Source organism: Rhinopithecus bieti, unplaced genomic scaffold, assembly GCF_001698545.2.
Source record: "Rhinopithecus bieti isolate Rb0 unplaced genomic scaffold, ASM169854v2 scaffold_1599, whole genome shotgun sequence".
NCBI classification, from domain to species: Eukaryota; Metazoa; Chordata; class Mammalia; order Primates; family Cercopithecidae; genus Rhinopithecus; species Rhinopithecus bieti.
In genome coordinates, this window is record NW_016804139.1 from 3,441,545 (window position 1) to 3,468,130 (window position 26,586).

The following is a 26,586-nucleotide window of genomic DNA, read 5'->3' on the forward strand; positions in this document are numbered from 1 at the left end:
TTTTTTAGTAGAGACGGGGTTTCACCGTGTTAGCCAGGATGGTCTCGATCTCCTGACCTCGTGATCTGCCCGTCTCGGCCTCCCAAAGTGCTGGGATTACAGGCTTGAGCCACCGCGCCCGGCCTTTTATAGATGGCATTTTTAAGAAAGCTTGTGGCATTTAAGCATGGGATATGTTTTTTGTTAATTGGAGGCAGAGCTATAGAAACTTTTATTTTGTGGTAGGAAATAATGAACTAAAAGGATTTGCTAAGCAGACATTCACCTTACAAAACGTTTTGCTAGTATATATTTTCCTGTTTAAGCTAGAAGTATATGGCATCTCTTGACATTTAGTTAAGAAACACAAGGAGATTTTGATATATATAAAAAAGAAAGACTTCAGCATTTTATTATGAAAGTCCAGGAGGAAATGCATTGAGTATTTAGAGCTGTGCCAGTGGGTCAAAAAAAGACCCGTTGGCATGTTGCAGAAATCTCTAGGTAGCCAAGCAGGTAATCCAGTCATCTTAAGACATCATAGTAACAAAAGCCCATGCGTTTCTTATTGTGGAGAATTTCTTTAGCATTTAGTGGGTGCAGTGGTTCTATAAATGGCTTTTTGTGTTTAAGTGCATGAAGTTAAATGTTAAGAAACTAGATCAGGTTAAATGATTTCTCAGATCTGTGCGTGTATGTATGTGTGTGTGTGTCTGGTAGTATATGTTTGTAAAATAAAATGTTTAAATATCAAATATTTAACTTTTGCCTTTGATGAAGTTGGAATTAACTTAAGATGAACATCATAGTTTCCTCCTTCATATGTACTAGCCTGAATATTAATATTTTCTCTCTTTTTTAAACAGTTTGATTAGAATCAGCCTCAAGAGCTGGCACATGCTTGTGAACTTGTGCTTTCATATTTTCCTAACCTGTGTGGTCTTTGTGGGAGGAATAACCCAGACCAGGAATGCCAGCGTCTGCCAAGCAGTAAGTCAGAGTGAAAAACCGAAATGGAAAAAATTACTGGTATTAGAAAATAATTTCATTAACTATAAAAAGAAAAAATCATTCTTTAACACTTTTTCGTTAGCTGATTAAAGTTAAATTTAATGTCTATCACTTAAACAATTTGCCAGTATACTTCCCTGTTTTAAATTACCATTTTGCAACTGAATATATAATTTAAACAGCTCATCCCTTTATCATTGGGAATTTAGTGTTACACGTTATGGCTGTTATTACAATGCCTATTATTTATTTTTAAAATTTATGAAATTCTGACTTTAGCTGAAAGAGAAGTGACATTTTCTGATAGCAGAACTTTAAAATGATTTTATGTGTTGACAAAACATAACAATTAGAAAAGAGTTAATCATAAAGATATAAAATGACCCTAGGTTAGGTAAATATGAAGAATTAAAAAATATCTTACTCTTAGTTTCCAATAAGTTATTACATATGTAGCCTTAATGAACAGTTTTCTTGCAGCATAAATATAAAAATGGAAATTCTTCAATCTATGAATAGAAAATATGTAAAATTTTATTTCTGTGTTTGTATATTGTTTTTCACATGCATGATAGCAAGAAGTATAACGTAGTAATTGAAAGTTCAGGCTGCCTGGATTTGGATTTCAGTTTACCATTTATCGGCTGTGTTTCTATGGACGATCTGTTTAACCTTTTTTTTTCTTTTAAAAGTGTAATTAAAAAAATACATAACATGTGATCTCTGTAAACAAATTATTACTGCACAGTACAGTATTGTCACTTGTAAGCACAGTCATCGTGTATGATTGAAACTCGGTATGCATTGAACAACAACCCCTTTTTTCTTCTCCCCCAATCTTATGGCAAGCACCATTCTCTTCTGTGAGTTTGACTACATCAGATACCTCATATAAGTGGAATCATGCAGTATTTGTCTTTCTTTGACTTACTTATTTCATTTAGCATACTGTTTCAAGGTTCATCTATGCTGGTGAATATGATTTTCCTCTTTTTTATGGCTGAATAATATTCCATTGTATGCAGAGACCACTTTTTTTTATGTTTGTTGTTGATGGACATACAAGTTGTTTCTGTCTCTTGGCTACTGTGATTAATGCTTCAGGGAACACAAGAGGGCAGGTATCTCTTTGAGATGTTGATTTTAATGTGTAATCCTTCTGTGTCTCAGTTTTCTCACCTATAAATTAGGAATGATAATCAAGTTGTTGGATGGTGTGATTATTTATGTTAAAAAACTAAAGTAATTTACACAAATTATTAGAATTAATAGGAAAGTTTAGCAAAGAGCGATTGCTAGTATGCAGAAATACAACTATGAGAAAACATAATGAGAAGGTAGCATTTACATAGTGTCAAAGACTATCAAGTACCTAGAAATAATGAAAGATGTTCAAGATTTATGGGTAAAATTAAAATATGTATGAAAGAAGACCTAAATAAATGGAAAGATATAATAGGTCAAAGGATAGGAAGACTTAATATCAGCGATATGGCAATTCCTTTTAAGATTAATCTGTAGAATTTTTTATGAAACTTAATAAGATGATTTTTAAATTTATGTGAAAATAAATGGCCAAAGAAAGACAAGACACTAATGAAAAAGAGGAGCAGAGCCGGAAGACTGTCTTCTAGTCATCAGGGTTTATGAGGCTATGGAAATGAAACCAGTGTGGTATTAGCGGTAGGCAGAGATAAACTGGCCAATGGGATAGAATAGAGTCCAGAGGCAGACCCACAGGAACTTTGACATACAGCAGAAGGGACGTGCCTTGTCAGCTGGGGAAGAGAGATCACCATTCAGTAAATGGAGCTGGAGAAAATCCATTTGGAAAAAGATTAAACTGGGTCTGTACCTCATGCCACATTAAAAAAAGTCAACTCCAGGTGGTTTAAAGACTTACATATCCAAGCCAACATCTTAAAATCCTTTAAAAAAGTTGGAGACCTTAAGGTAAGGAAGGCCAATAAGACAGTGAAAGGAATTCACTAGAAAAAAAGTAATTTTGACTAAAAATAAGAACTTCTGTTTATCAAGAGTCCTTAAAAAAGCTGAAAAGATAAGTTACAAATTGGAGGAATCTATTTATAATCCATACAACTAACAGCATTCGAGTAAAAAATATATCAGTAACTATAGTCAGTGAGAACACCACAACAAATCAGAAGAAAAAGTAGCAGGAGAATGGGCGAGCATGATGTAGAAGAGCGAACACACAGGTTCAGCACATGTGTGCAGAAATGTTCAACAGCGTATGGGGGTCATGGAGATGTCAATGAAGACGATTAATTGTCATTTTATGCCTTTTCCATCAGCAAAAATTAAGCCTGACAATGCCAAGTCTTGATGAACATGTGGACCCACAGGATCCTTTTACATAGTTGGTGGGAATGTAAGTGGACATCCCCTGCGAGGCATTGCCTTCTATGATTATGTGTTCATGTACCCTGGAACCCAGGAGGCCCACTCCTGTACTCAGAGAGTAACCTTGCCTGTATGCATATGAGTATGAGCATGGATATGAATATTCATTGCAGCACTATACACAATATCAAAAACCTGGAAGCAACCCAAATATCCAACACAGAGAGAGTGAACAAACAAACCCTATGGTATTATACAAGAGTCAGAAGCAATGAATTATAGCAATGCAGAGTAGCACAAATTAGTTTTAAGTGAAAAGGTGAAAAGTAAGTCCTATAAATTAACATTCACCATGTGGTTTTTTTTTTTTTAAATAAAGGTAAAAATCACTAAAATAAACAGCTTACTTTTAACAAAAAATAGGTGCAATAAAACTATAAAAGAGAAAGCAAGGGAGTGATGAACAGAGGATGTAGGGTGATGATGCAGAGGATATAATAGGGGGATAGTTACCATTGATGAGGGGGTCATATGATTAGATACAGGTTATTGACAAGGTCCTACCTTGTGTCTTGCTGGTAGATTCTTAGGTACTTATACTGTTAATAATAACTAATTAAATAAAGACAGGTTGTGCTGGGCCCACCCATTAGACTGTGTCATGATACTGTGGCTTATGATTAATCCAATATTGTATACCTGTGATCCAGTTTGAAATGTGGGTATGTAAGAATCGTTGAGAGGATTAAATGACTCATGCATCTCAAGAGTACCAGGCATATACTAACTGTTCAATAAATGTTACCTGTTACCACTATTATGTTAGTGTTATTGATGAAATTACCTCTCATCTGTGTGATATATTTTTGTTTGAGGCTATTACTACACATCTGTAAACAAACTGCCTACAAGAAGTCAGATGATGGGTCTCAGATCAACTCCATCCATGTTTAGAAGATAGCTACTCTGTGTTCTCAGTCATGTGGCTGACTCCCAGTTACCTTGCAGGTCTCACTTTATCGTTACTGTTTCAGAGATTCTGTCCCTGTACCTGTATTATTCTATTTTCACGCTGCTAATAAGAAACATATCTGAGACTGGGTAATTGATAAAGGAAAGAGGTTTAATTGACCCACAGTTCCACATGGCTGAGGAGACCTCACAATCATGGTGGCAGGCAAAGGAAGAGCAAAGTCATGTCTTTCGTGGCAGCAGGCAAGAGAGAGCATGTGCAGGGGAACTCCCCTTTATGAAACCATCAGATCTTGTGAAATTTATTCACTATCACAAGAACAGCTCGGGAAAGACCCACCCTCGTGATTCAGTTACCTCCTACCCAGTCCCTCCCACGACAGATGAGAATTATGGGAGCTACACTTCAAGATTTGGGTGGGGACACAACTAAACCGTATCAGGTCCTTACTAAAATTCCATGCTGCCTATGAAACTTTATGATTTCCTATTTACTATCTCTGACCTTTAAGCTCTCCCTGGACTCCAAGCTCTACAAGTGTAAGAAGTATAGTAGTTGATTCACTGGTTCTTATCCAGGGACCAGCACAAGGCCTGACCCATAGTAGGTGCTGAGCAGATGTTTACTGAGTGAATGAACAAAAAGAAGCCTCTGCACATTAGAACGCATTCAAACCTGGAGCCATTTTGACTCTATTAAAAGAGTACTCAGCACACATTGGAGATAAAGGTCTTCATTGTATCTAAGTGTTCATTGATTTCATGAAGCAGACACATAAATTTATTTCACTAAGGAAATGAATGGAAAGAGGCCGTTGTAAAGATGACTGCCTTTCATTGTCCTGAGTGGAATTTTCTATTGTTTCTAAATGGAAAAGGAATTGCAGTGAGTTTTAAGGCTTCAAGAACAAATGCCATTAAACGTTTACAAAAGAAAAGGGAAAGGCGAATCTAGACGTTTCACTGTCGTTCTCTTCTGTGTTTATAATGTGTTTCCCTTCGATGAAAGACATAGCATCATTCTTATGTTTCTGACGCAGACGTTCCTTGCTTCACTCAATTGTAATACTCAATTCAGGTAATCACCAGCTGAGAGCACAGTGGTAGAATGCAAAATGCACTAGCCTAGGATTCCAGATCCTAGTAGCTAGGTTCTAATTTTGTGTCTGCCAGAACAGCTTATGTTAATAGTCTCTTAACCTAGTAGGGGCTTAATGTTTCTTCTATAAAATGGGTCAGGCTAGTTCAATGTTTGTTAAGGTTCTTCCCTCTCAAAAACTGAGCCCTCACGTGTACATGTTTTTATGTGCAGTTTGTATTTGTACATAATCCATGTAGTTTTGTCTTTATTATCTGTCTTTGTGAGCTCACGTATTTTATGAACAGCATGAATGGGTTGTAATGTAGTTTCTTCCCACACAGTGATTGAGGTTATTAAAGGTGCTACCCACCAGGTACTTCTCTCACTGTGGTTCCTAAATTCATTTCAGGTAAGACCTTAGGTGCTTTCTACGACCTTTTGCTAAAGGTGCTGAAGTTCGAGAACTAAGAAGTTGAGTGCCGAAGTCAAGGAGCATCAACTCAAGTCTGGAAGGGATCTGTGTTCTGGTTCATGATACACTGCCAAATAATTGGTCATTAATTTTTTGGTCCTTGGTTTTCTTAGCTATGCCAAAAAAGGATTCAGCTGGATCTTATCTAAGATACCTTGTTGCTCCACCAATCCATGATTGAATTTATTAAATATCGTGCCAGCCGCCCTTGTTAGGTGCCCTTGAGATCTGTTATTTAGAGGATTGCTGCAGTGGCACAAGAGATGTACTTGGAAAAATCTAGTCAGTGAATATTAAGACCATTCTACTTGTCAACTACTATGCATGTGTTATGTCTTAACTTTCATATTAACCCTAGGAGGTAGTTTTTCTTTGTGTATTTTATAACTATATAAACTGAATCATAGGCAACTGAAATAACTTTCCCCAAGTCACTAGGACCATTGGGTGGCAGAGGCATGATTCAAATGCTAGTCGGTTTGATTCTGAGTGCCTCTCAGCCCCTATCACTGTGCTTTAGTACTTAGTAGTGGGCAGTGTAGGAGAGTAGAAAAGGCAAGGGCTTTGGAACCATCTAACTTCAGTTTGAATCACAGCCATGTTACTGACCGTGTAATCTCTGGTGGATGACTTCTCTCAGTCTTAGTCTCTGTTTTTGTATCTTAAGGTTAACACTGACCTAATGGTGATGATAAAAGGATGAAGTGAAATCACATGCAATAATACGTTTTTGGATACATAGCAGGCACTTATTAATGGAAGCTGTTAAAATTTTAATTGTTTATGTATTCATTGTCTGTATGCTTGTATTCATCATAAAGTTTTTTTTTTTTTTGCACAGCTGCTATGCATGTTGCATGGTTGTAGTCTTATTTGTGGCTAAATGAATGCTAGTTTGTGAGAGTTTATAGTTAGATAACAAACATACAGAGTGGAACTTTTTAGGATAATTATTTTATACCCATTTTACAACTTTGGAAATTAGTGTCCTGAGGTAAGGTGGCTTTCTTTAATAATAATCTACTGGATTTAACTAATTATTTACATGCCCTATGAATTAGATTACTCCTAGACAATTTACAGAATTGCCATGTGCATCTCTGATTTATTTGGAAGAAAATGTGGTAACAAGGTTATATTTCATGTAGATGAAGTGTCAGATGGAGAATACAATAGGAAATACTACGTTCCAAAAGATAGGAAAATCTTTCGTACTAGATTTTAACACTCTTTTTTTCGAATCTTGTAGAATATTCAGTGATTTGCTTTCACGACTGTGTTAATAGATGTCATCATACCCCTAAAATTCCACGAGTAATAATCAGGCTTCAGTATCTTTAAAAGTAAACCTCCTCTGGAAATTTAGAAATGCCGTAGAAAACACTTCAGTGACTAAAGATGGGTTTTGTTCCCTATAGAAAATTCTTTGACACCTCCTATGTTGAAGTTACTTTTAACCTTTTGTATTTTAAAGCCTTGTCTCATTCTTTTTGACCTTTGTGTCAGAGACACCCCCAGCAATAGTAGAGTTGACCATTTTGAATCAATATCTGATTTGTTTTGAATTTATTGGTTTCTGTGCATCAAATTCATTTAATTCTATTTTTACTTAAAATATTTGGTATGACTTTAGACAGCTCAAAGGGTTATTTTATGCTCTCTGTTCCACTTCTGTCTGTAAATTTTGCTTTCACAGTGCAGTCAGCAAAACTAATGGGAACCACGAAGCCACTTTTCTCTTTAAGAAGATCATTTCTGACGTTTGTAGTTGGGCCAAAAGTGATCCCCTCTCCCAGCACCTCAGAGCCATTGCAAGGTTTACCTGGAGAGGAACCACCCTGGCTTTCCCCTGCAAAATAAGATTTGGGCTTTCAGGTCACCAAGTTTTTGCTGCAGATTTGTTCTCATTAAAATAAACTCAGGACAGTGGTCCATGCTTTTATAATTGACCTTTGATTTTCTTGAGGTTGAAGAGGCATCCCTTTAGAATGACAAATTTTTTCTTGGAATTTCATTAATGGAATTTTACCTGTAATAATTTTTTTTTTTTTTTTTTTTTGAGACAGTCTCGCGGTGTTGCCCAGACTGGAGTGCAGTGGCGCAATCTCGGCTCACTGCAAGCTCCACCTTCCGAGTTCACGCCATTCTCCTGCCTCAGCCTCCCCAGTAGCTGGGACTACAGGCGCCCGCCACCATGCTCGGCTAATTTTTTGTATTTTTAGTAGAGACAGTGTTTCACCGTGTTAGCCAGGATGGTCTCGATCCCCTGACCTCATGATCCACCCGCCTCAGCCTCCCAAAGTGCTGGGATTACAGGCATGAGCCACCGCGCCTGGCCTTACCTGTAATTATATAAAAAAGCAATGATTAAAAAAGGAGAGCAAGTTACTGGTTAAGAAAGCTGGATTATGTCCTTGATACTCCAGTGACATATGACATTTACTTAAACTAAAATTTAAGCCTCTTTCATTTCCTCACATCTTCATCTAGAATTTCATCCTCAACTACAATTGCTTCATACACAGGTCATGTGATAAACAGAAACTTCAGTGTATATCATTTGCATGTATTGCAGTTATCCTATACTTACTGAGCACCTATTATATCCCAGGTGTTGTATCCATTCAGTTCCTACGAAACCCCCAGAGGTGGTGATTAATAATTTTCCACTATTAAATTGAGGAAAGTTAATTTCAGAGAGCTTGCGTTATTTCCTCAAAATCACATTCTTAATAAGTAATATAGTTATTTCTGCTAATTGCTTGTCACGTATAGGAGATTGCTAAATGCTTAATGTGGACAATTTTACTTAACCTCACAGTACTTTTGTATTATTCTTGGTTCTCAAGTGAGGAAGCCAACACTTTAGGTCTTACGTGACCTAAAGGTCTTATGTGACTTTGCTGAGGTCACCCAGCAGGTAAGAGGTGAATACCAGTTTAAAAATCAAGGGAAATTTCATTTCTGAGTTCGCCCTCTTAACCATCAATATATTATTATATTGCTTTGTGACTGCTACAATGTATAAAAGCTCTGAATTATATCTCAGGTCTCTTACTCTGGAACTTACTCTGTGTGTGCTGTGGCTTTCGCCCTGTAGTTACCTGTGCCCTCTATATATTCCTCCTTAAAAAGAATGTTAGAAAATGAACTCTATGCCGGGCGTGGTGGCTCACGCCTATAATCCCAGCACTTTAGGAGGCTGAGGTGGATGGATCACCTAAGGTCAGGAATTGGAGACCAGCCTGGCCAACATAGTGAAACCCTGTCTCTACTAAAAATACAAAAATTAGCCAGGCGTGATGGCACGTACCTGTAGTCCCAGCTACTCAAGAGTCTGAGGCAGGAGAATCGCTTGAACCCAGGAGGCAGAGGTTGCAATGAGCCGAGATCACACTGCAGCACTCTAGCCTGGGTGACAGAGCGAGGCTCTGTCTCAAAAAAAAAAAAAGAAAGAAAATGAACACTAATATGTAATGTCACATCTATGAAAAACACACCTTTGGTTTAATGTCCAGGAACCAGTTCCGTCCTATATTAAGGGTCATCTTGGGTATAAACGGTAGCTTGTGGGCTTCCTAGAGCCAGTTGTCAGTTTGTGTATTTGAGGAACGTGATTCCCTGTCATGCGTCTGTTAGAACGCGGTGTTGCCTTAGCAGGCAACAGAGTTGATTATTAAGATAGGCCTTCCTGCTGCTTTCGAATCAGACTTCTGAAAGTTACTTACCAATTTTGAGATAAGCCGTAGTAGGAACATTTTTTTTCTTAGTTTATGCATTCTTTGATCTTTCTTGTAGGTTGGGATAATTCTTCACTATTCCACCCTTGCCACAGTACTATGGGTAGGAGTGACGGCTCGAAATATCTACAAACAAGTCACTAAAAAAGCTAAAAGATGCCAGGATCCTGATGAACCACCACCCCCACCAAGACCAATGCTCAGGTATCTTCTATCTTAGTTGTATTATCTTAAGGGTTAATTAAGTGTTTTGTCTGCTTTCATTGAAGCATAATCATAAATTATAACAAAATTGCTGAGTGAATTTTGGGAAGTAAAAGAACGGACTTGTACGCAGGACCTGCCTGGTTTTGAAAATGACTTTGGTTTTGAAAATGGCTTAGGCATCCTTCTAGCGGTGAGTCCTCAGTCAACTTCTTTACCCTCTGAGCCTTCCAAGATCATCTCAGAAGTGGGGCTGATTCTCCCATCCTCGAGTTGTGAGGAATAAATGAATAAATGGGCAAAGCACTTACGATGGGATTGACCATGTCATAGGCCCTATGAAACTGTAAGCTGTTTTTATTTCCTTGAGGTCATCATCTCAAGTATGTATCAATTTAATTATTCTGTGCAAAAGACAAAAAGACTTGTAATATGTCTTTCCTATCCATTGTAATATGAAAAATGGTAAATGAATTATCATGCTGGATGAGTAAAATCTATCAGTGATGACCAAGCCTGTTGAATGTCTGATATGTCACTGGCCCTGGGTCAGGGATTTAGAGAAGCCCCTCTTGCCCTTTGGGAGTTTATAGTCTGCAGGAGGAGACAGGCATGAGCACTGACTGTGCTGTGTGAGAAGCATAGTGGAGATAAGTTATTTGAAAATGTAAAGCAAGAAGCCATTAATTTTGGGGGTGGGGGGTTATTAGGAAATGCTGGGCCACTGGCATGAACCTTACTGTGATCAGGACAAAGTGTAAAAGTGAAGAGTGAGCTGAGGAAACCTTGAGTGCAGTTTGGCTGGAACCTCAGGTGTTTGGTGTCAAGTAGCAGGAATTCAGGATGAAAGCTGGCTTTGAGTCCTCTGTGGGTCCTATTTAAAATGTGGGCAGCCACTGAAGATTTTTAACTAAGGGAGTGGCCTGACACAGTGTCATTTTAGAAGTTAGCTATCGCTCTAGTATGGAGGACTAATCAGAATCCCCAAGAATAAGGAATTCTGCTGAGGTTATTAGGGTAGCCCCTATGAAGACCAGAACAGTGTCATGGAGAACAGAGAGGAGGACCCAAGTTTGAGAGGCTTGAAGCAGTTTCTCTAGAACTGATGTCCAGCTGGATTTAAGAGATGTGTGAGGGAGAGAAATTTGAAGAAGACTGTGAATTGTCGATTCTAGCTGGCTAGCATGCCTTGACAGAGGGTGTTTCCATCAACTGAGAAATAAGATGGGAAAAGCAGAAAGGGCAGGTGGGTGGGGGAGACGTGGAGAGGGGAAACGGGGTGGTAGGCTCATCAATACTTTCTCGTGGAATGTTTACGTTTTTAGAAGTCCATGGCTCAGCAGAGAGGACAAGCTAGAGATTGTCTAAGAGGAGCAGGAGACATTTCCTTATGTTATTCATTATCATCGAAGCCATGATAATGAATAGGATCTCCCAGGCGGAAGTTAGTTAAGAAAAGATTGATACTTGGACCATATTAGTGTTTAATAGATGGGTTGTGGAAAAAAATTACCAAATTTTTGGCTGCAGAAAGAGAACACCCGAGACCATGGAAGATTTGGGGGAGAGTGGGTCTGTGTTTGACAAGGAGCAGCAGGGGTGCTCGGTGGCCCCAGAATTAAATTGTAGGATGAGATTTGACACCTCCCTCACTTCTATTAAGAGAAATGAGAGATGATGGTGTTTGGCTCAGAAACTTGGGAATCTGAAACTTGGGAACCTTAAGGAGCTGTTCCTTCCTGTAAGGTTCTGAGAACAAAGATACAGAGTTAAGGAAAAGACAGCTTGGGCTTCAAACTCTCTGCAGTCCCCAAATGACACACAAATATCCTCTTTGCATTAGACTGCTCAAGCTCTGCCCTCTAACCCTGCTTTCCCCATATCCTTTAGCTTAAGGAAGCCTGAGCAACACTGCCGCCTGGAGGGTGGGACGCGGGGTTTGCCCGTGAGACTCATCTGACCCCACAGAGGACATTTTTAGCACCATGGTGGTGAGTGGGTACAGCCAACAATAAGGTGATAAAGGCAAGGAAGTCATGCTACTAGTGTTTGCAGAAGGAAGAGAGAAAAGAAATGGTAGTTCAAGGAAAGTTTTAGAAGGTGGGGAAACTTGAATATGTGTGTGTGTGTGTATAGGCTGGAAATATAGGCTATATATATATAGGCCCTATATATATATAGGCTGGAAACTTGAAAAAAATGTATAATATAGGCTGGAAATAAGCAATACAGAAGATTTTAAAGATGCAAAATAGGGTTATTTGATAACAAGAAGACCGGGGGGTTGGGGATGTTGAAAGAAGAGTCACAGAGAGGATGGTAGGGCCCAAGATTAATTTTGGAAATAATGCTTTCTTTTCAGGTAAGAAGCAGATGTGAATTAGTATAGCAGGAAGAAGGGGAAGGTCACATATTATTGGCATCTCTCTAATCTGTGGAATGGAAGGCAGAGTTACAGTTTTATAGGGTAATTAGTTTTCTTTTCAGCAGTACTAACATCATGTTAAAGGATTTTAGTAACTAGGTACAACGAAGGAACAATATATGGACAAATGTATCACAGATACTGCCTTTATCCACCACAGATACTGTCTTTATCCACCCGATGCAAGATTTGGGGCTATGTCTCAGGACGGAGCAAATGCAAAATTAAGATTGACTCACCCAGGAGTATCCATCCTGGACGGAAATTTCTTTTTCAGAGAGATCAAGGAGCTCAGAGATGACCACAAAAGTTTTCTTTGTAGGACCAGTCACTGCTCTGTTTCAATCAGCTTTTATTGCACCATCATTTCCCTTGCTGTCCCCTGCTACTCTGTGGAAAAGGGGTCAGGTAGGGCCTCTGCACTCTGTGAAGCTGCTGGGATCCAGATACCCTCCTTACCTCAATCTCAGTGGACTGGGGATGAGATACACAGCAGTGGGCAGTCCTGGGACATGCAGGCTGAGCTGAACATTAATCAGTAATATGTCATTACATTTTTTGTATGAACTATGGCACTTTTCAGTTCACTAGCTGAATCTAAAAGAAGCCAGTTCCCCCCTCCCCGCACAAAAAAAAAAAAAAAAAAAAAAAAAAAAAAAAAAAAAAAAACTGAAACCCTACCTGCAGGTGCAGAGTGTTACTTTGCTTGGCCACAAGATGGCAGAGGCTGATCAGCGTTCCTCTACTCGGAAACTCACTAGACCTGTGCTTTAAAACAAGAAATCTAAAAAACAAAACAAAAACACATTACTGCTAATAAATCAGCCTCCCGAACGAAACTCTCAGCTTATTATTGGAATAAAAATAATAGCTAATCTTCAGGGAATGACTTTTGAAGTACTGAGATGTTATGATAGATAACATGTTAAAAAGCGGAGTGATGAGTGGTTTTTCCTGTGGTTCCTCCTTCCAGATTTTACCTGATTGGCGGTGGTATCCCTATCATTGTCTGCGGCATAACCGCAGCAGCGAACATTAAGAATTATGGCAGTCGGCCAAATGCACCCTAGTGAGTATTTTATGTTCTCTGTGTATTTGACCCAGTTGTTTCTCTTTTAAGTAGTTTCTAGGCATTAGAGGTGATTGCAGTTTCTTAAATAATGTGTTGAAACTTGTAGCATCGATCTGGTTTACCATATTCTTTTCCAGTTGCTGGATGGCGTGGGAACCCTCCTTGGGAGCCTTCTACGGGCCAGCCAGCTTCATCACTTTTGTAAACTGCATGTACTTTCTGAGCATATTTATTCAGTTGAAAAGACACCCTGAGCGCAAATATGAGCTTAAGGAGCCCACGGAGGAGCAACAGAGATTGGCAGCCAATGAAAATGGAGAAATAAATCATCAGGATTCAATGTCTTTGTCTCTGATTTCTACATCAGCTTTGGAAAATGAACACACTTTTCATTCTCAGCTTTTGGGGGCCAGCCTTACTTTGCTCTTATATGTTGCATTGTGGATGTTTGGGGCTTTGGCTGTTTCTTTGTATTACCCTTTGGACTTGGTTTTTAGCTTCGTTTTTGGAGCCACATGTTTAAGCTTCAGTGCGTTCTTCATGGTCCACCATTGTGTTAATAGGGAGGACGTTAGACTTGCGTGGATCATGACTTGCTGCCCAGGACGGAGCTCGTATTCAGTGCAAGTCAACGTCCAGCCCCCCAACTCCAGCGGGACAAATGGAGAGGCGCCCAAGTGCGCCAATAGCAGTGCGGAGTCTTCATGCACAAACAAAAGTGCTTCAAGCTTCAAAAATTCCTCCCAGGGCTGCAAGTTAACAAACTTACAGGCGGCTGCAGCTCAGTGCCATGCCAATTCTTTACCTTTGAACTCCACCCCTCAACTTGATAATAGTCTGACAGAACATTCGATGGACAACGATATTAAAATGCACGTGGCTCCTTTAGAAGTTCAATTTCGAACAAATGTGCACTCAAGCCGCCACCATAAAAACAGAAGTAAAGGACACCGGGCAAGCCGACTCACAGTCCTGAGAGAATATGCCTACGATGTCCCAACGAGCGTGGAAGGAAGCGTGCAGAACGGCTTACCTAAAAGCCGGCTGGGCAGTAACGAAGGACATTCAAGGAGCCGAAGAGCTTATTTAGCCTACAGAGAGAGACAGTACAACCCACCCCAGCAAGACAGCAGTGATGCTTGTAGCACACTTCCCAAAAGCAGCAGAAATTTCGAAAAGCCAGTTTCAACCAGTAGTAAAAAAGATGCATTAAGGAAGCCAGCTGTGGTTGAACTTGAAAATCAGCAGAAATCTTATGGCCTCAACTTGGCCATTCAGAATGGACCAATTAAAAGCACTGGGCAGGAGGGATCCTTGCTCGGTACCGATAGCACTGGCAATGTTAGGACTGGATTGTGGAAACACGAAACTACTGTGTAACGTTGCTGGGCTTCCTAGGCAGAAATTCCTAGAAACTGTGATATTCACATTCCTTCAAGCTATGAACATTTAAAAACTGTTTACAGCCACCATAGGGATTCAAAAGAATTTGGAATAAACTTTGAAGTTTTGGATTTTACTTATATTTATCCCCAAATTGTTGCTATGTTTTAGGATCTGAAATAAAATCTTTCTAAAACATTGTTTTCGTTGTCAAAGCACCAACAGGACATTTTGGGATCTGAAATGTAATTTCTTGGAATCTGTACTTTGTACTTAACATTTCAGGCTTGTATTTAATATAATAAATAGGTGTTTGTTATTGTGTCAATCTGTTATTTTTATATTTTACAATACAAGCATTTAGTTCTACTTTAATGAAATTAGCGGTTTGGGGTAGTTTAATTGGAGTTACACAGAAGTCAGTTGTATATATATTGCATGGTTAAGTGTATTGATTTTGGCACGTAAATCAAAGTGATTTTTGGGTTGCTGGGGTGATTCCTGCACAGAAGTTATTATTGAATGCAAATGAAGAGCTACCATTTAAGGTTCACATTCTTCAATATTGGCTCTTACGTTGACTTTTATTTTGTACTTAAACAGATAAAGTTCCTTAGATTCATGCTGAAGTATTGATTAAATCCCATTCCAAAATTCTAAAAACAGCTGTGCTGCAAAAGTTCTCACTCACTGGTCTTCGCTACACTACAGCCTAACCCATCTCCAGTCCTGAGTCTCACTGGGATTCTTAGTTCGCTCGTATGCAAGACAATGTCTGCAAAATTGACACAGCTTTGATCTCTTTTCAGCGGAAGTCTAGAGGTTTGAATCAGATCGGATTCAAAAATACATATTCAAGAAATGCTAAAAAGAGTCAAGCCGTTTAAGCTTAATAAACTTTAAATTCTGAGAGATTAACTGCTTATGTACAGAGAACGATTCTCTGAGCCATCATGAGATTACCCATTCTAGTGTAAATGTTCACTTTTCACTGGGTTACTGCATTAGAAATATTATTTTGCTTGACAATAATAAAACCGATAGTTCTATTTAAGCCTTTTAGGTTTGAGTTTTAGAGACGTTCTTTTCTGGAGGGGGAAATAAAGTAACCAGTGGATAGATTTGGAAATACTTCCTGGTTTGTGGTCTCCTGGTAAATTGATATATTATGTACCAGATGGTGCTTGGAAATGACAAAGATAAGCTAATAAGAAATGGAGTGAATAATTCTTATTTATCACCATTTTTTTATTTGCTCAATGTTTAACCTGTTTGACCTGCTGGTCAGCTGTACCTAGGGAGATAACTTTCTTCTTCTTTTTCCTACCTCTGCAAAGGAAGTGAGGAATTTTCCTTCCTGGAAGATGTTGCCCATTCAGAAAACATTTATTCATTTGAACATGCCTTATTTTAGGTAACAGAAGAGGTGCTGGGGGTGGGGAAGGACTGGAAAAGAAATCAAATACTTGGAAGATGATGAAGATTCCACTAAAAATGTTCAAAGGGATTTTGTTACTCATAGCGTGGGGAGTGATGAACGATCCCTTACTCATCCTTAATATTTCTTTTTTTTTTTTTTTTTTTTTTTTTTTTTTTTTTTTTGTATTTTTTTAGTAGAGACGGGGTTTCACCGTGTTCGCCAGGATGGTCTCGATCTCCTGACCTTGTGATTCTCCCGTCTCGGCCTCCCAAAGTGCTGGGATTACAGGCTTGAGCCACCGCGCCCGGCCCATCCTTAATATTTCAATTCGAGTTTTGATATTTGTATATAGGAAGTGAGTAATATATTCCCTCCACCTTTGTCATTTAGGATTTCTAACAGATTTTCTATTTTTCATAGAGTTGTAAACTGTTAAATGTTTCAGTTTTCTTAGAGATCACAGCATGATCATTTTCCTAATTTAAGAAATTTGACAAGATCCAAAGAATTCCTGACTTGCTGGACATGCTGGCAGGTTATACCATGCCCACGGCTAGAACCATGTTTGCCAATGCGGAGGCCACCGTGCTTGGCAACACATTTCATTGCTTTTACAGTGTTTATTGTCTATGATTGTATCAGACTTTATTCTTATCCTAGTTGTTTTGAGTGTTTAGTTTCATAATAAGGTATAGTTGGTTATATTCTACTTAAGGAAACATTTATGATTCTTTTATTTCATGACTTTTTTTTAAGAGTTGAGGTCTCACTCTGTTGCCTAGGATGGAGTGCAGTGGGGATCATGGTTCACTGTGACCTCGAGCTCTTGGGGTCAAGCGATCCTCCCACTTCAGCCTCCTGAGTAGCTAAAATTACAGGAACAAGCCAGCAGCCTGGCTATTTTCTTTTCTTTTGTAGAGATGGGTCTCGCTGTGTTGCCCTGACTAGTCTCAAACCCCTGGCCTCAGGTGATCCTCCCACCCTTGCTTCCCAAAGTGTTGAGATTAGAGGTATGAGCCACTGAGCCCAGCCAAAAGTTATTTTCTTAATGTAAACATATCTACAGATTATATATACAATGTTATATACTAACTTGCTTTTTAGGTAACAATTAGATGTGTGTACCAGTATTTTTGTGACTAGGTTTATATACTAATGTAAACGTATGTTAATATTTCAGCTCATTAATAGGTGGCAACTGATTTTTAAATTTCAGGATAGTTTGGATAAATGTAACAATGTAACTATATCTATGTTCAATATATTTATATTAGTAATATATACAGATGGCAACTTAGGTATAGATGCCGATTGGAGTCTATACATAGGTCACATTATAGAGAATCAACAATGTTAGAACAGACTTACGTGCTTCAAACATTGAGTTCAGAATGCCCACACTGAAGTTGGTTGAGAACATAAAAAATTAGGAAGTAAAAACGTTAACTGAAAACATCTGATGCAGGAATTTAACTAAATCATCAAGGAAAGTGAGGCATGCAACAGCAATCTAAAATTTAAAACAAATCTTAATTCTGTTTTTCTTTTTGGATTCCAGTAATCATTTAGTTATTTTAATATTGACTCCAGTGCTTTTATCTGAGAGGTGATTTGATTGTTCATAATCACTTAATGATGTTTTCCAAACTTGAGTCATTTCATGACTTTTGCTAATTTCGTTGTATTTTTGTTAGCAATTTTATTAATACTGTCACGTGGATTATTGCTTATATTGAAATATAAGCAATAGTAAACTCAATAGATTTGTTTGTATAAAAAAAAGCAAACTCCTTAAGGATAAATTTTTCATTGTTTGTAATCTGCCAGTACTAAAAATATGACCACATGTTGCTAGGTCTTAGACAAAGGTGAGACTGTAACCAATAAAATTCTGTTTTTTGTTTTTTGGGTTTTTTGTTTGTTTGTTTGTTTTACTTTTGGTATGCACTCTCTTGAACCCTTCTAACCTACTCAGATCAGTTTACAGCCATGTCTTTTATTAGCCATTAGAAGCTCCTAAGCAGTGGTTTTAACTGGACTATGGGAGACATTGATTGATAAACATGTACAGTGTGTATTAACTTAGTTGTTGTAGGCTGATAAACGTGGTCTTTCCACCTTTTTTGTAGACCCGACCCAGCTTTGTATTATGTGAGGCCCCAGGCAGCATTTGGTTAAAGCTTTTCTCCAGCGTCCTTTCACTGGGCATGCCAGAGGCTTAGAAGTAGATACTGAATGTGAATTTACAGGTATTATACTATTTCTTACATAGTATTAAGAAGCTCACATTTGTAGAGTCATTGATGGAGACGGACCACTGCCTTCTCTCATAAAGTTGAATGCTTGTAATTACTTCCTGGCCAAAATCTCACTAGGTTTCTGTTCAACAAACTTGTTTCATACTGCTTAAAACACATACTGACCTAATTGCATCATATTTACAAAATGGTAGGAGAAAAGAGAGTGTGTGTATGTATGTATATTTAATCTGTTATTTGCTGCTGCCATCTGGTTTAAGAAGAGACTGATGAAGACCTATATCAGGTATTTTCAAAAAATTCAAAATGTATTCAGAAGACTCTTCAGATGCATTTCAAAGCATGCAACAAATCACATCTTCAATTTTGTAATCAGTGTGTTCACCCTGTTTCGGCATATAAGACTAATGAAGATTTGCTTTTATGGATAAATTTCTGTTGTTCTAATCAGAACCTATATTTGCAAGACATGGTTGCTTGCAAAGCTAGGTTTGGTTATAAGTACTGTGAAAGGAAAATTAATCTCAGGACCTGCAAATCACAAAGCCAAAGGGAAAAGTCAAGCTGGGAACTGCATCGGGCAAACGTGCCTCCCATTCTATTCCTAAAATAAGATAGCTATGAAGATAAAAAAGCTACATACGTCCCTCACAATGTGCCCACAGGGAAATTCCTTGTGGACAAAGGACAGACAGAACTCAAAGTCATCCCTCTGCTCATGTGAGACAAATGCACATCTGATTGCTTCCTTTGCCCTGTTGTTTCACTAAGCCAGACTAAAGCATTAGTGGTTATTCCTGTAAATTGTGTATTCAGTGAAAGGGTAATCAGAAATTCAAAATAATGCAATAGTTCGTTTCTTATCTACCTATGACCTGGAAGCCCCCTCCTGGCTTTCCAGACCGAGTTGTACCACATTTTCAGACCAAATGTACATCTTACACATATTGATTGATGTCTCATATCTCCCTAAAATGTCAAAGTCCAAACTGTAGCCCTAGCACCTTGGGCACATGTCATTAGGACCTCCTGAGGCTGTATTATGGGCACGTCCTTAACCTTGGCAAAATACACTTTCTAAATTGACACCTGTCTCAGATATTTTGAGTTCACAGTGTTACCGGAAAGGGGTCCTGATCCAGACCCCAAGAGAGGGATCTTGGATCTCGTGCAAGAAAGAATCCAGGGCAAGTCCACAGTGCAAAGTGAAATGAAGTTTATCAAGAAAGCAAAGCAATAAAAGAATTGGCTACTCCATAGAGGAGCCCTGAAGGCTGCTGGTGCACATTTTTGTGGTTATTTTTTGATGGTATGCTAAACAAGGAGTGGATTTTGCATGCCTCCCCCTTTTAGACCATGTAGGGTAACTTCCTGACATTGCCATGACATTTGTAAACTGTTGTGGTGCTGGTGGCAGTGTAGCAGTGAGGATGACCAGAAGTCACTCTTTTGGCCATTTTGGTTTCAGTGGGTTTTGGCTGGCTCCTTTACTGCAAACTGTTTATCAGCAAGGTCTTTATGAGCTGTATTTTGTGCTGACCTCTGACCTTATCCTGTGACTTAGAATACCTTAACCATCTGGGAATGCAGCCCAGTAGGTTTCAGCCTCATTTTACCCAGCTCCAACCCAGCTCCTGTTTAAGTTGGAGTTGCTCTGGTTTGCATGCCTCTGACATTTCTACCCTCTCCTTTATAAGAGAACCTTTAATCCTAAAGGTTGCAGAGGGACGAAGATCCATATTCTGTAACTTCTTCAGGCTGAATAGGAGCGATGATATTCCTGCCTAACTATTAGGGTCTCTTGTGTTCAAGGTAGACAGGAGCTCAATCAGAAAGCATCAGTATGGCGAGGGCCATTTGTGACTCTTGAGTTTCGACAAGAGGTGATATCTGGAAGATTAATAAGTGTTCAGTTTAAGAAAACACTCAGTAAGCTTGTCCTGTATTCCTACACAAAGAGTATAACAGCAATATATTCCATAAAAGTAAAGCAAAATAAATAAAGTTATTCCAAGTAAACTAAATTAGAAGGTTTTTTATGAACTGGGCAACTGTTGGAACTAAGCTGGTATGGGGTTGTTAGTTGATTGTAATGTGCCCAGAATTAGAATGCTGATCCAGATTTTTATATTACCCATCCCTCTTGTTTCTTCTGAGCAGCAGTCAGAGATCACTGGTCGGTTCACAGGAATAAGCAGCGTTAGCCTAAATTGCAGAGGACAAACTTAAAAACAACAAATGAGACTAGAATTTAATAACAAGCATACCATAGTTCTTGAAACATAATATTTCTCTCTCCAGTTTCCTATTTTTACTAAGACAAATTATGGTAAGACTGATTTGCTTTATTATAATTGGCCTTTATAATCTTTATAAAGATTTATACTTTATTTGTATAAAGTACAGCAAGAAGAGTTATTTTCACATAGGCTTTTAATTGGCTTTAAAGGAACTCTTTTCATAAGGAATCTCAGATAAGACTTTTTTAAAGCCGAGCCCCTCCATGAGTTTATACCCTCAAATACTTATAAGTTGGATGGATTCCTTTCTTTTTGAGGTCCCAAGATAACTTTGGGCTCCTGGGCCTATGAGAAAGTGACGTTCTTTAATTACCATAGTTCAGAAACCCTATACAGGAACTGTATAGGCAAGGTATGAGTCCAGTTCCCCAGTGGGTTTTTATTGTCCCTAGAAGTCAGGTTTGATTCCTTAAAGGAAAACATACCATTCCAGTCAAAGCTTTGGTAAAATAACCAATTTCTCCAATTGTGTCCTGTTACAAAAGAAAACAGATTCTTATTGAACTTACGCGAATAACTATATTGCCATAAATTAAGAATACTCACAGTTTCCAAGTTTTGGAGAAATCAGGCAGAGAGATACAAATATGCTCCAAATTTTGTTCACAGGAGGATATTTTACTCAATTGCTAAAAGCTGTAAGTAGCTCAAAAGTATTCTTAACTCTGAAAAGCAAAACAAAGGATCAGCAGCATTTTAAGCAAAGTTAAAAAGATTACACTTCTTCAGTTTAATCCATGTAGTTAACTTCTATTTGATAATTATGAACATTTCAGCTCTCTGTGAGAGTTCCGAAAGTTTTTCCTTTATTCTGATGTCACAATCTACAAAGTTATCATAAACTTGCATTTAAGAACACCTGCTAGAGTTCTTTAGTTGATTATAAATCACCTTCTAAAAAGGATTAAAACACAACTATTGTCTGAACGATTGTGGAAGTTTTAGGACAGCCACTATTAAGGCCACAATTGATAAGGAAATTTGGTTACTTCTGTGGCACACAAAATTTTACAGAACAATTATACTTATTAACACACTAAATCATATTAGAATTATAGGAGTTTCTCATAACTTTGGAACATACACCAATAACACATGTATGTAAATATAGTCCAAAGAAAGCAAAACACTTTCACATTTGATAATGCTTCCTATATGATTTTTACACCAAATAAGCCAAATTTTACCTTTACATTAATGTACTATTAATTGGAAACCCAAGTTTTAATAAAATCATATGGACATATTTACCCAATTTTAATGTTTAACCATAAGATTCTTATAAAACTTTTATAACCCTTTATTTTTGTGAAAGAGCAGATTAGTGCTCTAAGGAAAACCTGTGGTGCTTTTATTCCAATGTTTAATTTTGGAAAACTGAATAATACCCCTTTAATTTTAGCCAATATGTTTGCACACAGAATCTCTCACAATTTTTTCAAACCTTCCACAACTGTTCAAACCTTTAGCTTTATTCTAACTTAAAACAATTCTTTAACCCTTCAGGCAAAAAATCCACATTCTCATGCCTTCTTATAATATTTACCAAAAGTACATTTTACTTTTTTTACACACCTTGAATGTAAAACTTTTCTTCAATAGTCTCAATTACATGTTACAATGTTAACTTTTAGCGACTTTTACTTTTGGTGAAAACCTGGTTAGTAAGAAATTTTAATTGTGTACTAGGTGTGGTGCCTAGCCTAGGACACACTAGGCAGAACTGCAGATAAGAGCTGATGCTCCAGCATAGCTAGGGGACGTGGCTAAGTCCACATGTCCCCAGACCTTATCTAGAATCTAATGGCTATAAAGTAGGTAAATTGTGATGATTTCCATTCTTTTGCATTTGCTGAGGAGTATTTTACTTCCAGTTATGTGGTGAATTTTAGAATAAGTGTGATGCGGTGGTGAGAAGAATATATATTCTGTTTATTTGGGGTGGAGAGTTCTGTAAGTGTCTATTAGGTCTGCTTAATCCAGAGCTGAGTCCTGAATATCTTTGTCAATTTTCTGTTTCGTTGATCTGTCTAATATTGAGGGTGAGGTGTTAAAATCTCCCACTATTATTGTGTGGGAGTCTAAGTCTCTTTGTAGGTTCCTAAGAACAACACAATCAAGTTAGAACTCAGGATTAAGAAACTCAGTCAAAACTGCACAACTACATGGAAACTGAACAACCTGCTCCTGAATGACTACTGGGTAAATAATGAAATTAAGGCAGAAATACAGTTCTTTGAAACCAATGAGAACAAAGACAGAATGTACCAGAATCTCTGAGACACAGCTAAAGCAATGTTTAGAAGGAAATTTATAGCACTAAATGCCCACAGGAGAAAGCAGGAAAGATCTAAAATCGACACCCTAACATCACAATTTAAAAAACGAGAGAAGTCCGAGCGTAGTGGCTCACACCTGTAATCCCAGCACTTTGGGAGACTGAGGAGGGTGGATTATGAGGTCAGGAGATCAAGACCATCCTGGCTAACACAGTGAAACCTCGTCTCTACTAAAAATAAAAAAAATTAGCCAGGCGTGGTAGTGGGTGCCTGTAATCCCAGCTACTCCGAAGGCTGAGGCAGGAGAATGGCATGAACCTGGGAGGTGGAGCTTGCAGTGAGTGGAGATCGCACCACTGCACTCCAACTTGGGTGACAGAGCGAGACACTGTCTCAGAAAAAAAAAAGAAAAAGAAAAAAAACTAGAGAGGAAGAGCAAACAAATTCAAAAGCTAGCAGAAGACAAGAAATAACTAAGATCAGAGCAGAACTGAAGGAGATAGAGATACTAAAAACCTTTCAAAAATCAGTGAATTCAGGAGCTGCTTTTTTGAAAAGATTAACAAAATAGATAGACCAATAGCCAGACTAATAATGAAGAAAAGAGAGAAGAATCAAATAGACACAGTAAAACATGATGAAGGGGAGATCACCACTGATTCCACTGAAATACAAACTGCAATCAGAGAATATTCTAAACTCTTCTACACAAATGAACTAGAAAATCTAGAAGAAATGGATAAATTCCTAGACACATAAACCCTCCCAAGAGTGAACCAGGAAGAATTCGAATCCCTGAATAGACCAATAACAAGTTCTAAAATGGAGGCAGTAATTAATAGCCTACCAACCATAAAAAGCCCAGGACCAGACAGAGTCACAGCCAAATTCCACCAGAGGTACAAAGAGGAGCTGGTACTATTCCTTCTGAAACTATTCCAAACAATAGAAAAGGAAGAACTCCTCCCTAACGTATTTTGTGAGACCAGCATCATCCTGACACCAAAACCTGGCAGAGACATAACAAAAAAAGAAAATTTCAGGCAAATATCCCTGATGAACATTGATGCAAAAATCTTCAATAGGCCGGGCGCGGTGGCTCACGCCTGTAATCCCAGCACTTTGGGAGGAGGAGGCGGGCAGATCATGAGGTCAGGAGATAGAGACCATCCTGGCTAACACGGTGAAACCCCATCTCTACTAAAAAATAGAAAAAATTAGCCGGGCGTGATAGCAGGCGCCTGTAGTCCCAGCTGCTCGGGAGGCTGAGGCAGGAGAATAGCGGGAGCGGGACCGGGAGGCGGGGCTTGCGTGAGCGATCGCGCCACTGCCACTCCACCTGCGGTGACAGAGCAAGACTCCAGTCTCAAAAAAAAAAAAAAAAAAAAAAAAAAAAAGTCTTCAATAAAATACTGGCAAACCTAACCCAGCAGCACATTAAAAGGCTTATCCACCACGATCAACTTAGTTTCATCCCTGGGATGCAAGCCTGGTTCAACATACGCAAATCAATCAGCGTAATCCATCACATAAACAGAACCAATGACAAAAACCACATGATTATCTCAATAGATGAAGAACAGGCCTTCAATCAATTAAACACTTCTTCATGCTAAAAACTCTCAATAAACTAGGTATTGATGGAATGTATCTCAAAATAATAAGAACTATTTGTGACAAACCCACAACCAATATCATACTGAATGGGCAAGGCTGGAAGCATTCCCTTGGAAAACCAGCCCAAGGCAAGGATGCCCTCTCTCACCACTCTTATTCAACACAGTGCTGGAAGTTCTGGCCAGGGCAATCAGGCAAGAGAAAGAAATAAAGGTATTCAAATAGGAAGAGAGGAAGTCAAATTTTCTCTGCTTGCGGATGACATGATTGTATATTTAGAAAACCCCATTGTCTCAGCCCAAAATCTTCTTAAACTAATAAACAACTTCAGCGAAGTCTCAGGATACAAAACCAATGTGCAAAAATCACAAGCATTCCTGTACACCAATAATAGCCAAATCATGAGTGAACTCCCATTCATAATTGCTACAAATATAATAAAATACCTAGGAATACAACTTACAAGGGATGTGAAGGACCTCTTCAAGGAGAATAACAAACCACTGCTCAAGCAAATAAAAGAGGACACAAATGGAAAAAACATGGATAGGAAGAATTAATATTGTGAAAATGACTGTACTGCCCAAAGTAATTTATAGATTCAATGCTATCCCCATCAAACTACCATTGACTTTCTTCACAGAATTAGAAAAAACTACTTTAAACTTCATATGGAATCAAAAAATGCCCCTATAGCCAAGACAATCCTAAGCAAAAAGAACAAAGCTGGAGGCATCACACTACCTGACTGCAAACTATACTACAAGGCTATAGTAACCAAAACAACATGGTGCTGGTACCAAAACAGATAATGTAGACCAATGGAACAGAATAGTGACCTCAGAAATAATGCCACACATCTACAACCATCTGATCTTTGACAAACCTGATAAAAACAAGCAATGGGGAAAGGATTCCGTATTTAATAAATGGTGTTGGGGAAACTAGCTAGCCATATGCAGAAAACTGAAACTGGACCCCTTCCTTATACCTTATACAAAAATTGACTCAAGGTGGTCAAACTTAGTTTGACCTTAAAGCATTTAACAAATCTGATATTTGACCTTAATTTAGACCAAATGTCTACATTGTCAAGTCATTTTATTTTACCAATAATATTTAAAACTGTCTTTATTTCCAAAAGATTACTGATGTCATATGAACAAAAGGCATTAAAGTTTGTATTTTCTGATAAAATATTTAAGTGCTTATTTTTTAAGCCAATTAATTAGAGCTCTTTTACATATAAACATAACACATAAATAAAAGATCTGCCACTTGTAGGATTCTTTATTTGCCAGTTTCTTAATTGTATTACTGGCTTCAGGGTGGAGCCCTTGGAGCAACAGGGCCAGGAAAGCATGTGTTTCTAGGGCCAAATTAAGCAGCAAATAAGCAGCTGAAGGCAAAGACAGATCCCCAAAATTAAGGGTGCCATTTTACACTGGATCCTGGATCCCCAAAAGGAGAGAATACTACGGGAGAAGACAGTGCAGTGCTTCTACCCTGCATTTCATCGCAAGGCAACCCAAAGCTAATCAGCCCATTTTGTAATCAAACTGTCCCTCATGGGAGCCTCATCTCCCAGGGTGGGGTGGGGATGTTTCCTTACCTTCCAGGTGGCCAAGAGCATGCTTCTTGATCAAAGCGTGCAAAGAGTCAAGTATTCCTCCATAACTGCAATTAACCATCCCTTAAAGTATATTTCCTACCTAGTTGCTACACACCAAAGCCCTCTTATAACGCAAAGTAATTTCTGATGCCCCAAAACTCAAAACTGTCAGATAACACAATACAAGAAAGAACAGAGCCTTTGATTTTGAGAGGGATCTGTCTGTTTTAATTCCTGGGGTTTCATGAGGAAAACAGAAGTTTTTTGTTTGTTTTGTTTTCCCCAAAATGGGATCTGTGGTGCCTCCTCTGTTTTCCCAAGGAGTCCCAGCCTACCAGAAGTTGCCTTAGAGCCTCTCATGTATGCATTGGGTGCCAAGACAAAACAAAACAAACAA

At 38.4% G+C, this 26,586-nt stretch overlaps 1 protein-coding gene and 1 long non-coding RNA gene across 2 annotated transcripts in view; one reads left to right on the top strand and one right to left on the bottom strand.

Moving 5' to 3' along the window:
• Nucleotides 1-15,031, top strand: part of ADGRA3 (adhesion G protein-coupled receptor A3) — a 134,187-nt gene extending 119,156 nt beyond the window's left edge. The window contains 4 exon segments of the mRNA XM_017866795.1: nt 846-969; nt 9,678-9,823; nt 13,222-13,317; nt 13,458-15,031. Coding sequence (XP_017722284.1) covers nt 846-969; nt 9,678-9,823; nt 13,222-13,317; nt 13,458-14,700 — 1,609 coding nt within the window. The 3' untranslated portion in view covers nt 14,701-15,031.
• Nucleotides 2,002-21,432, bottom strand: LOC108526147 (uncharacterized). The gene is made up of 3 exons (XR_001884428.1): nt 21,228-21,432; nt 12,930-13,032; nt 2,002-2,169 (listed from the first exon to the last, which is right to left on the bottom strand). It is a non-coding gene; the product is annotated as an uncharacterized LOC108526147 (long non-coding RNA).
• Between the last annotated feature and the right edge of the window lie 5,154 nt (nt 21,433-26,586).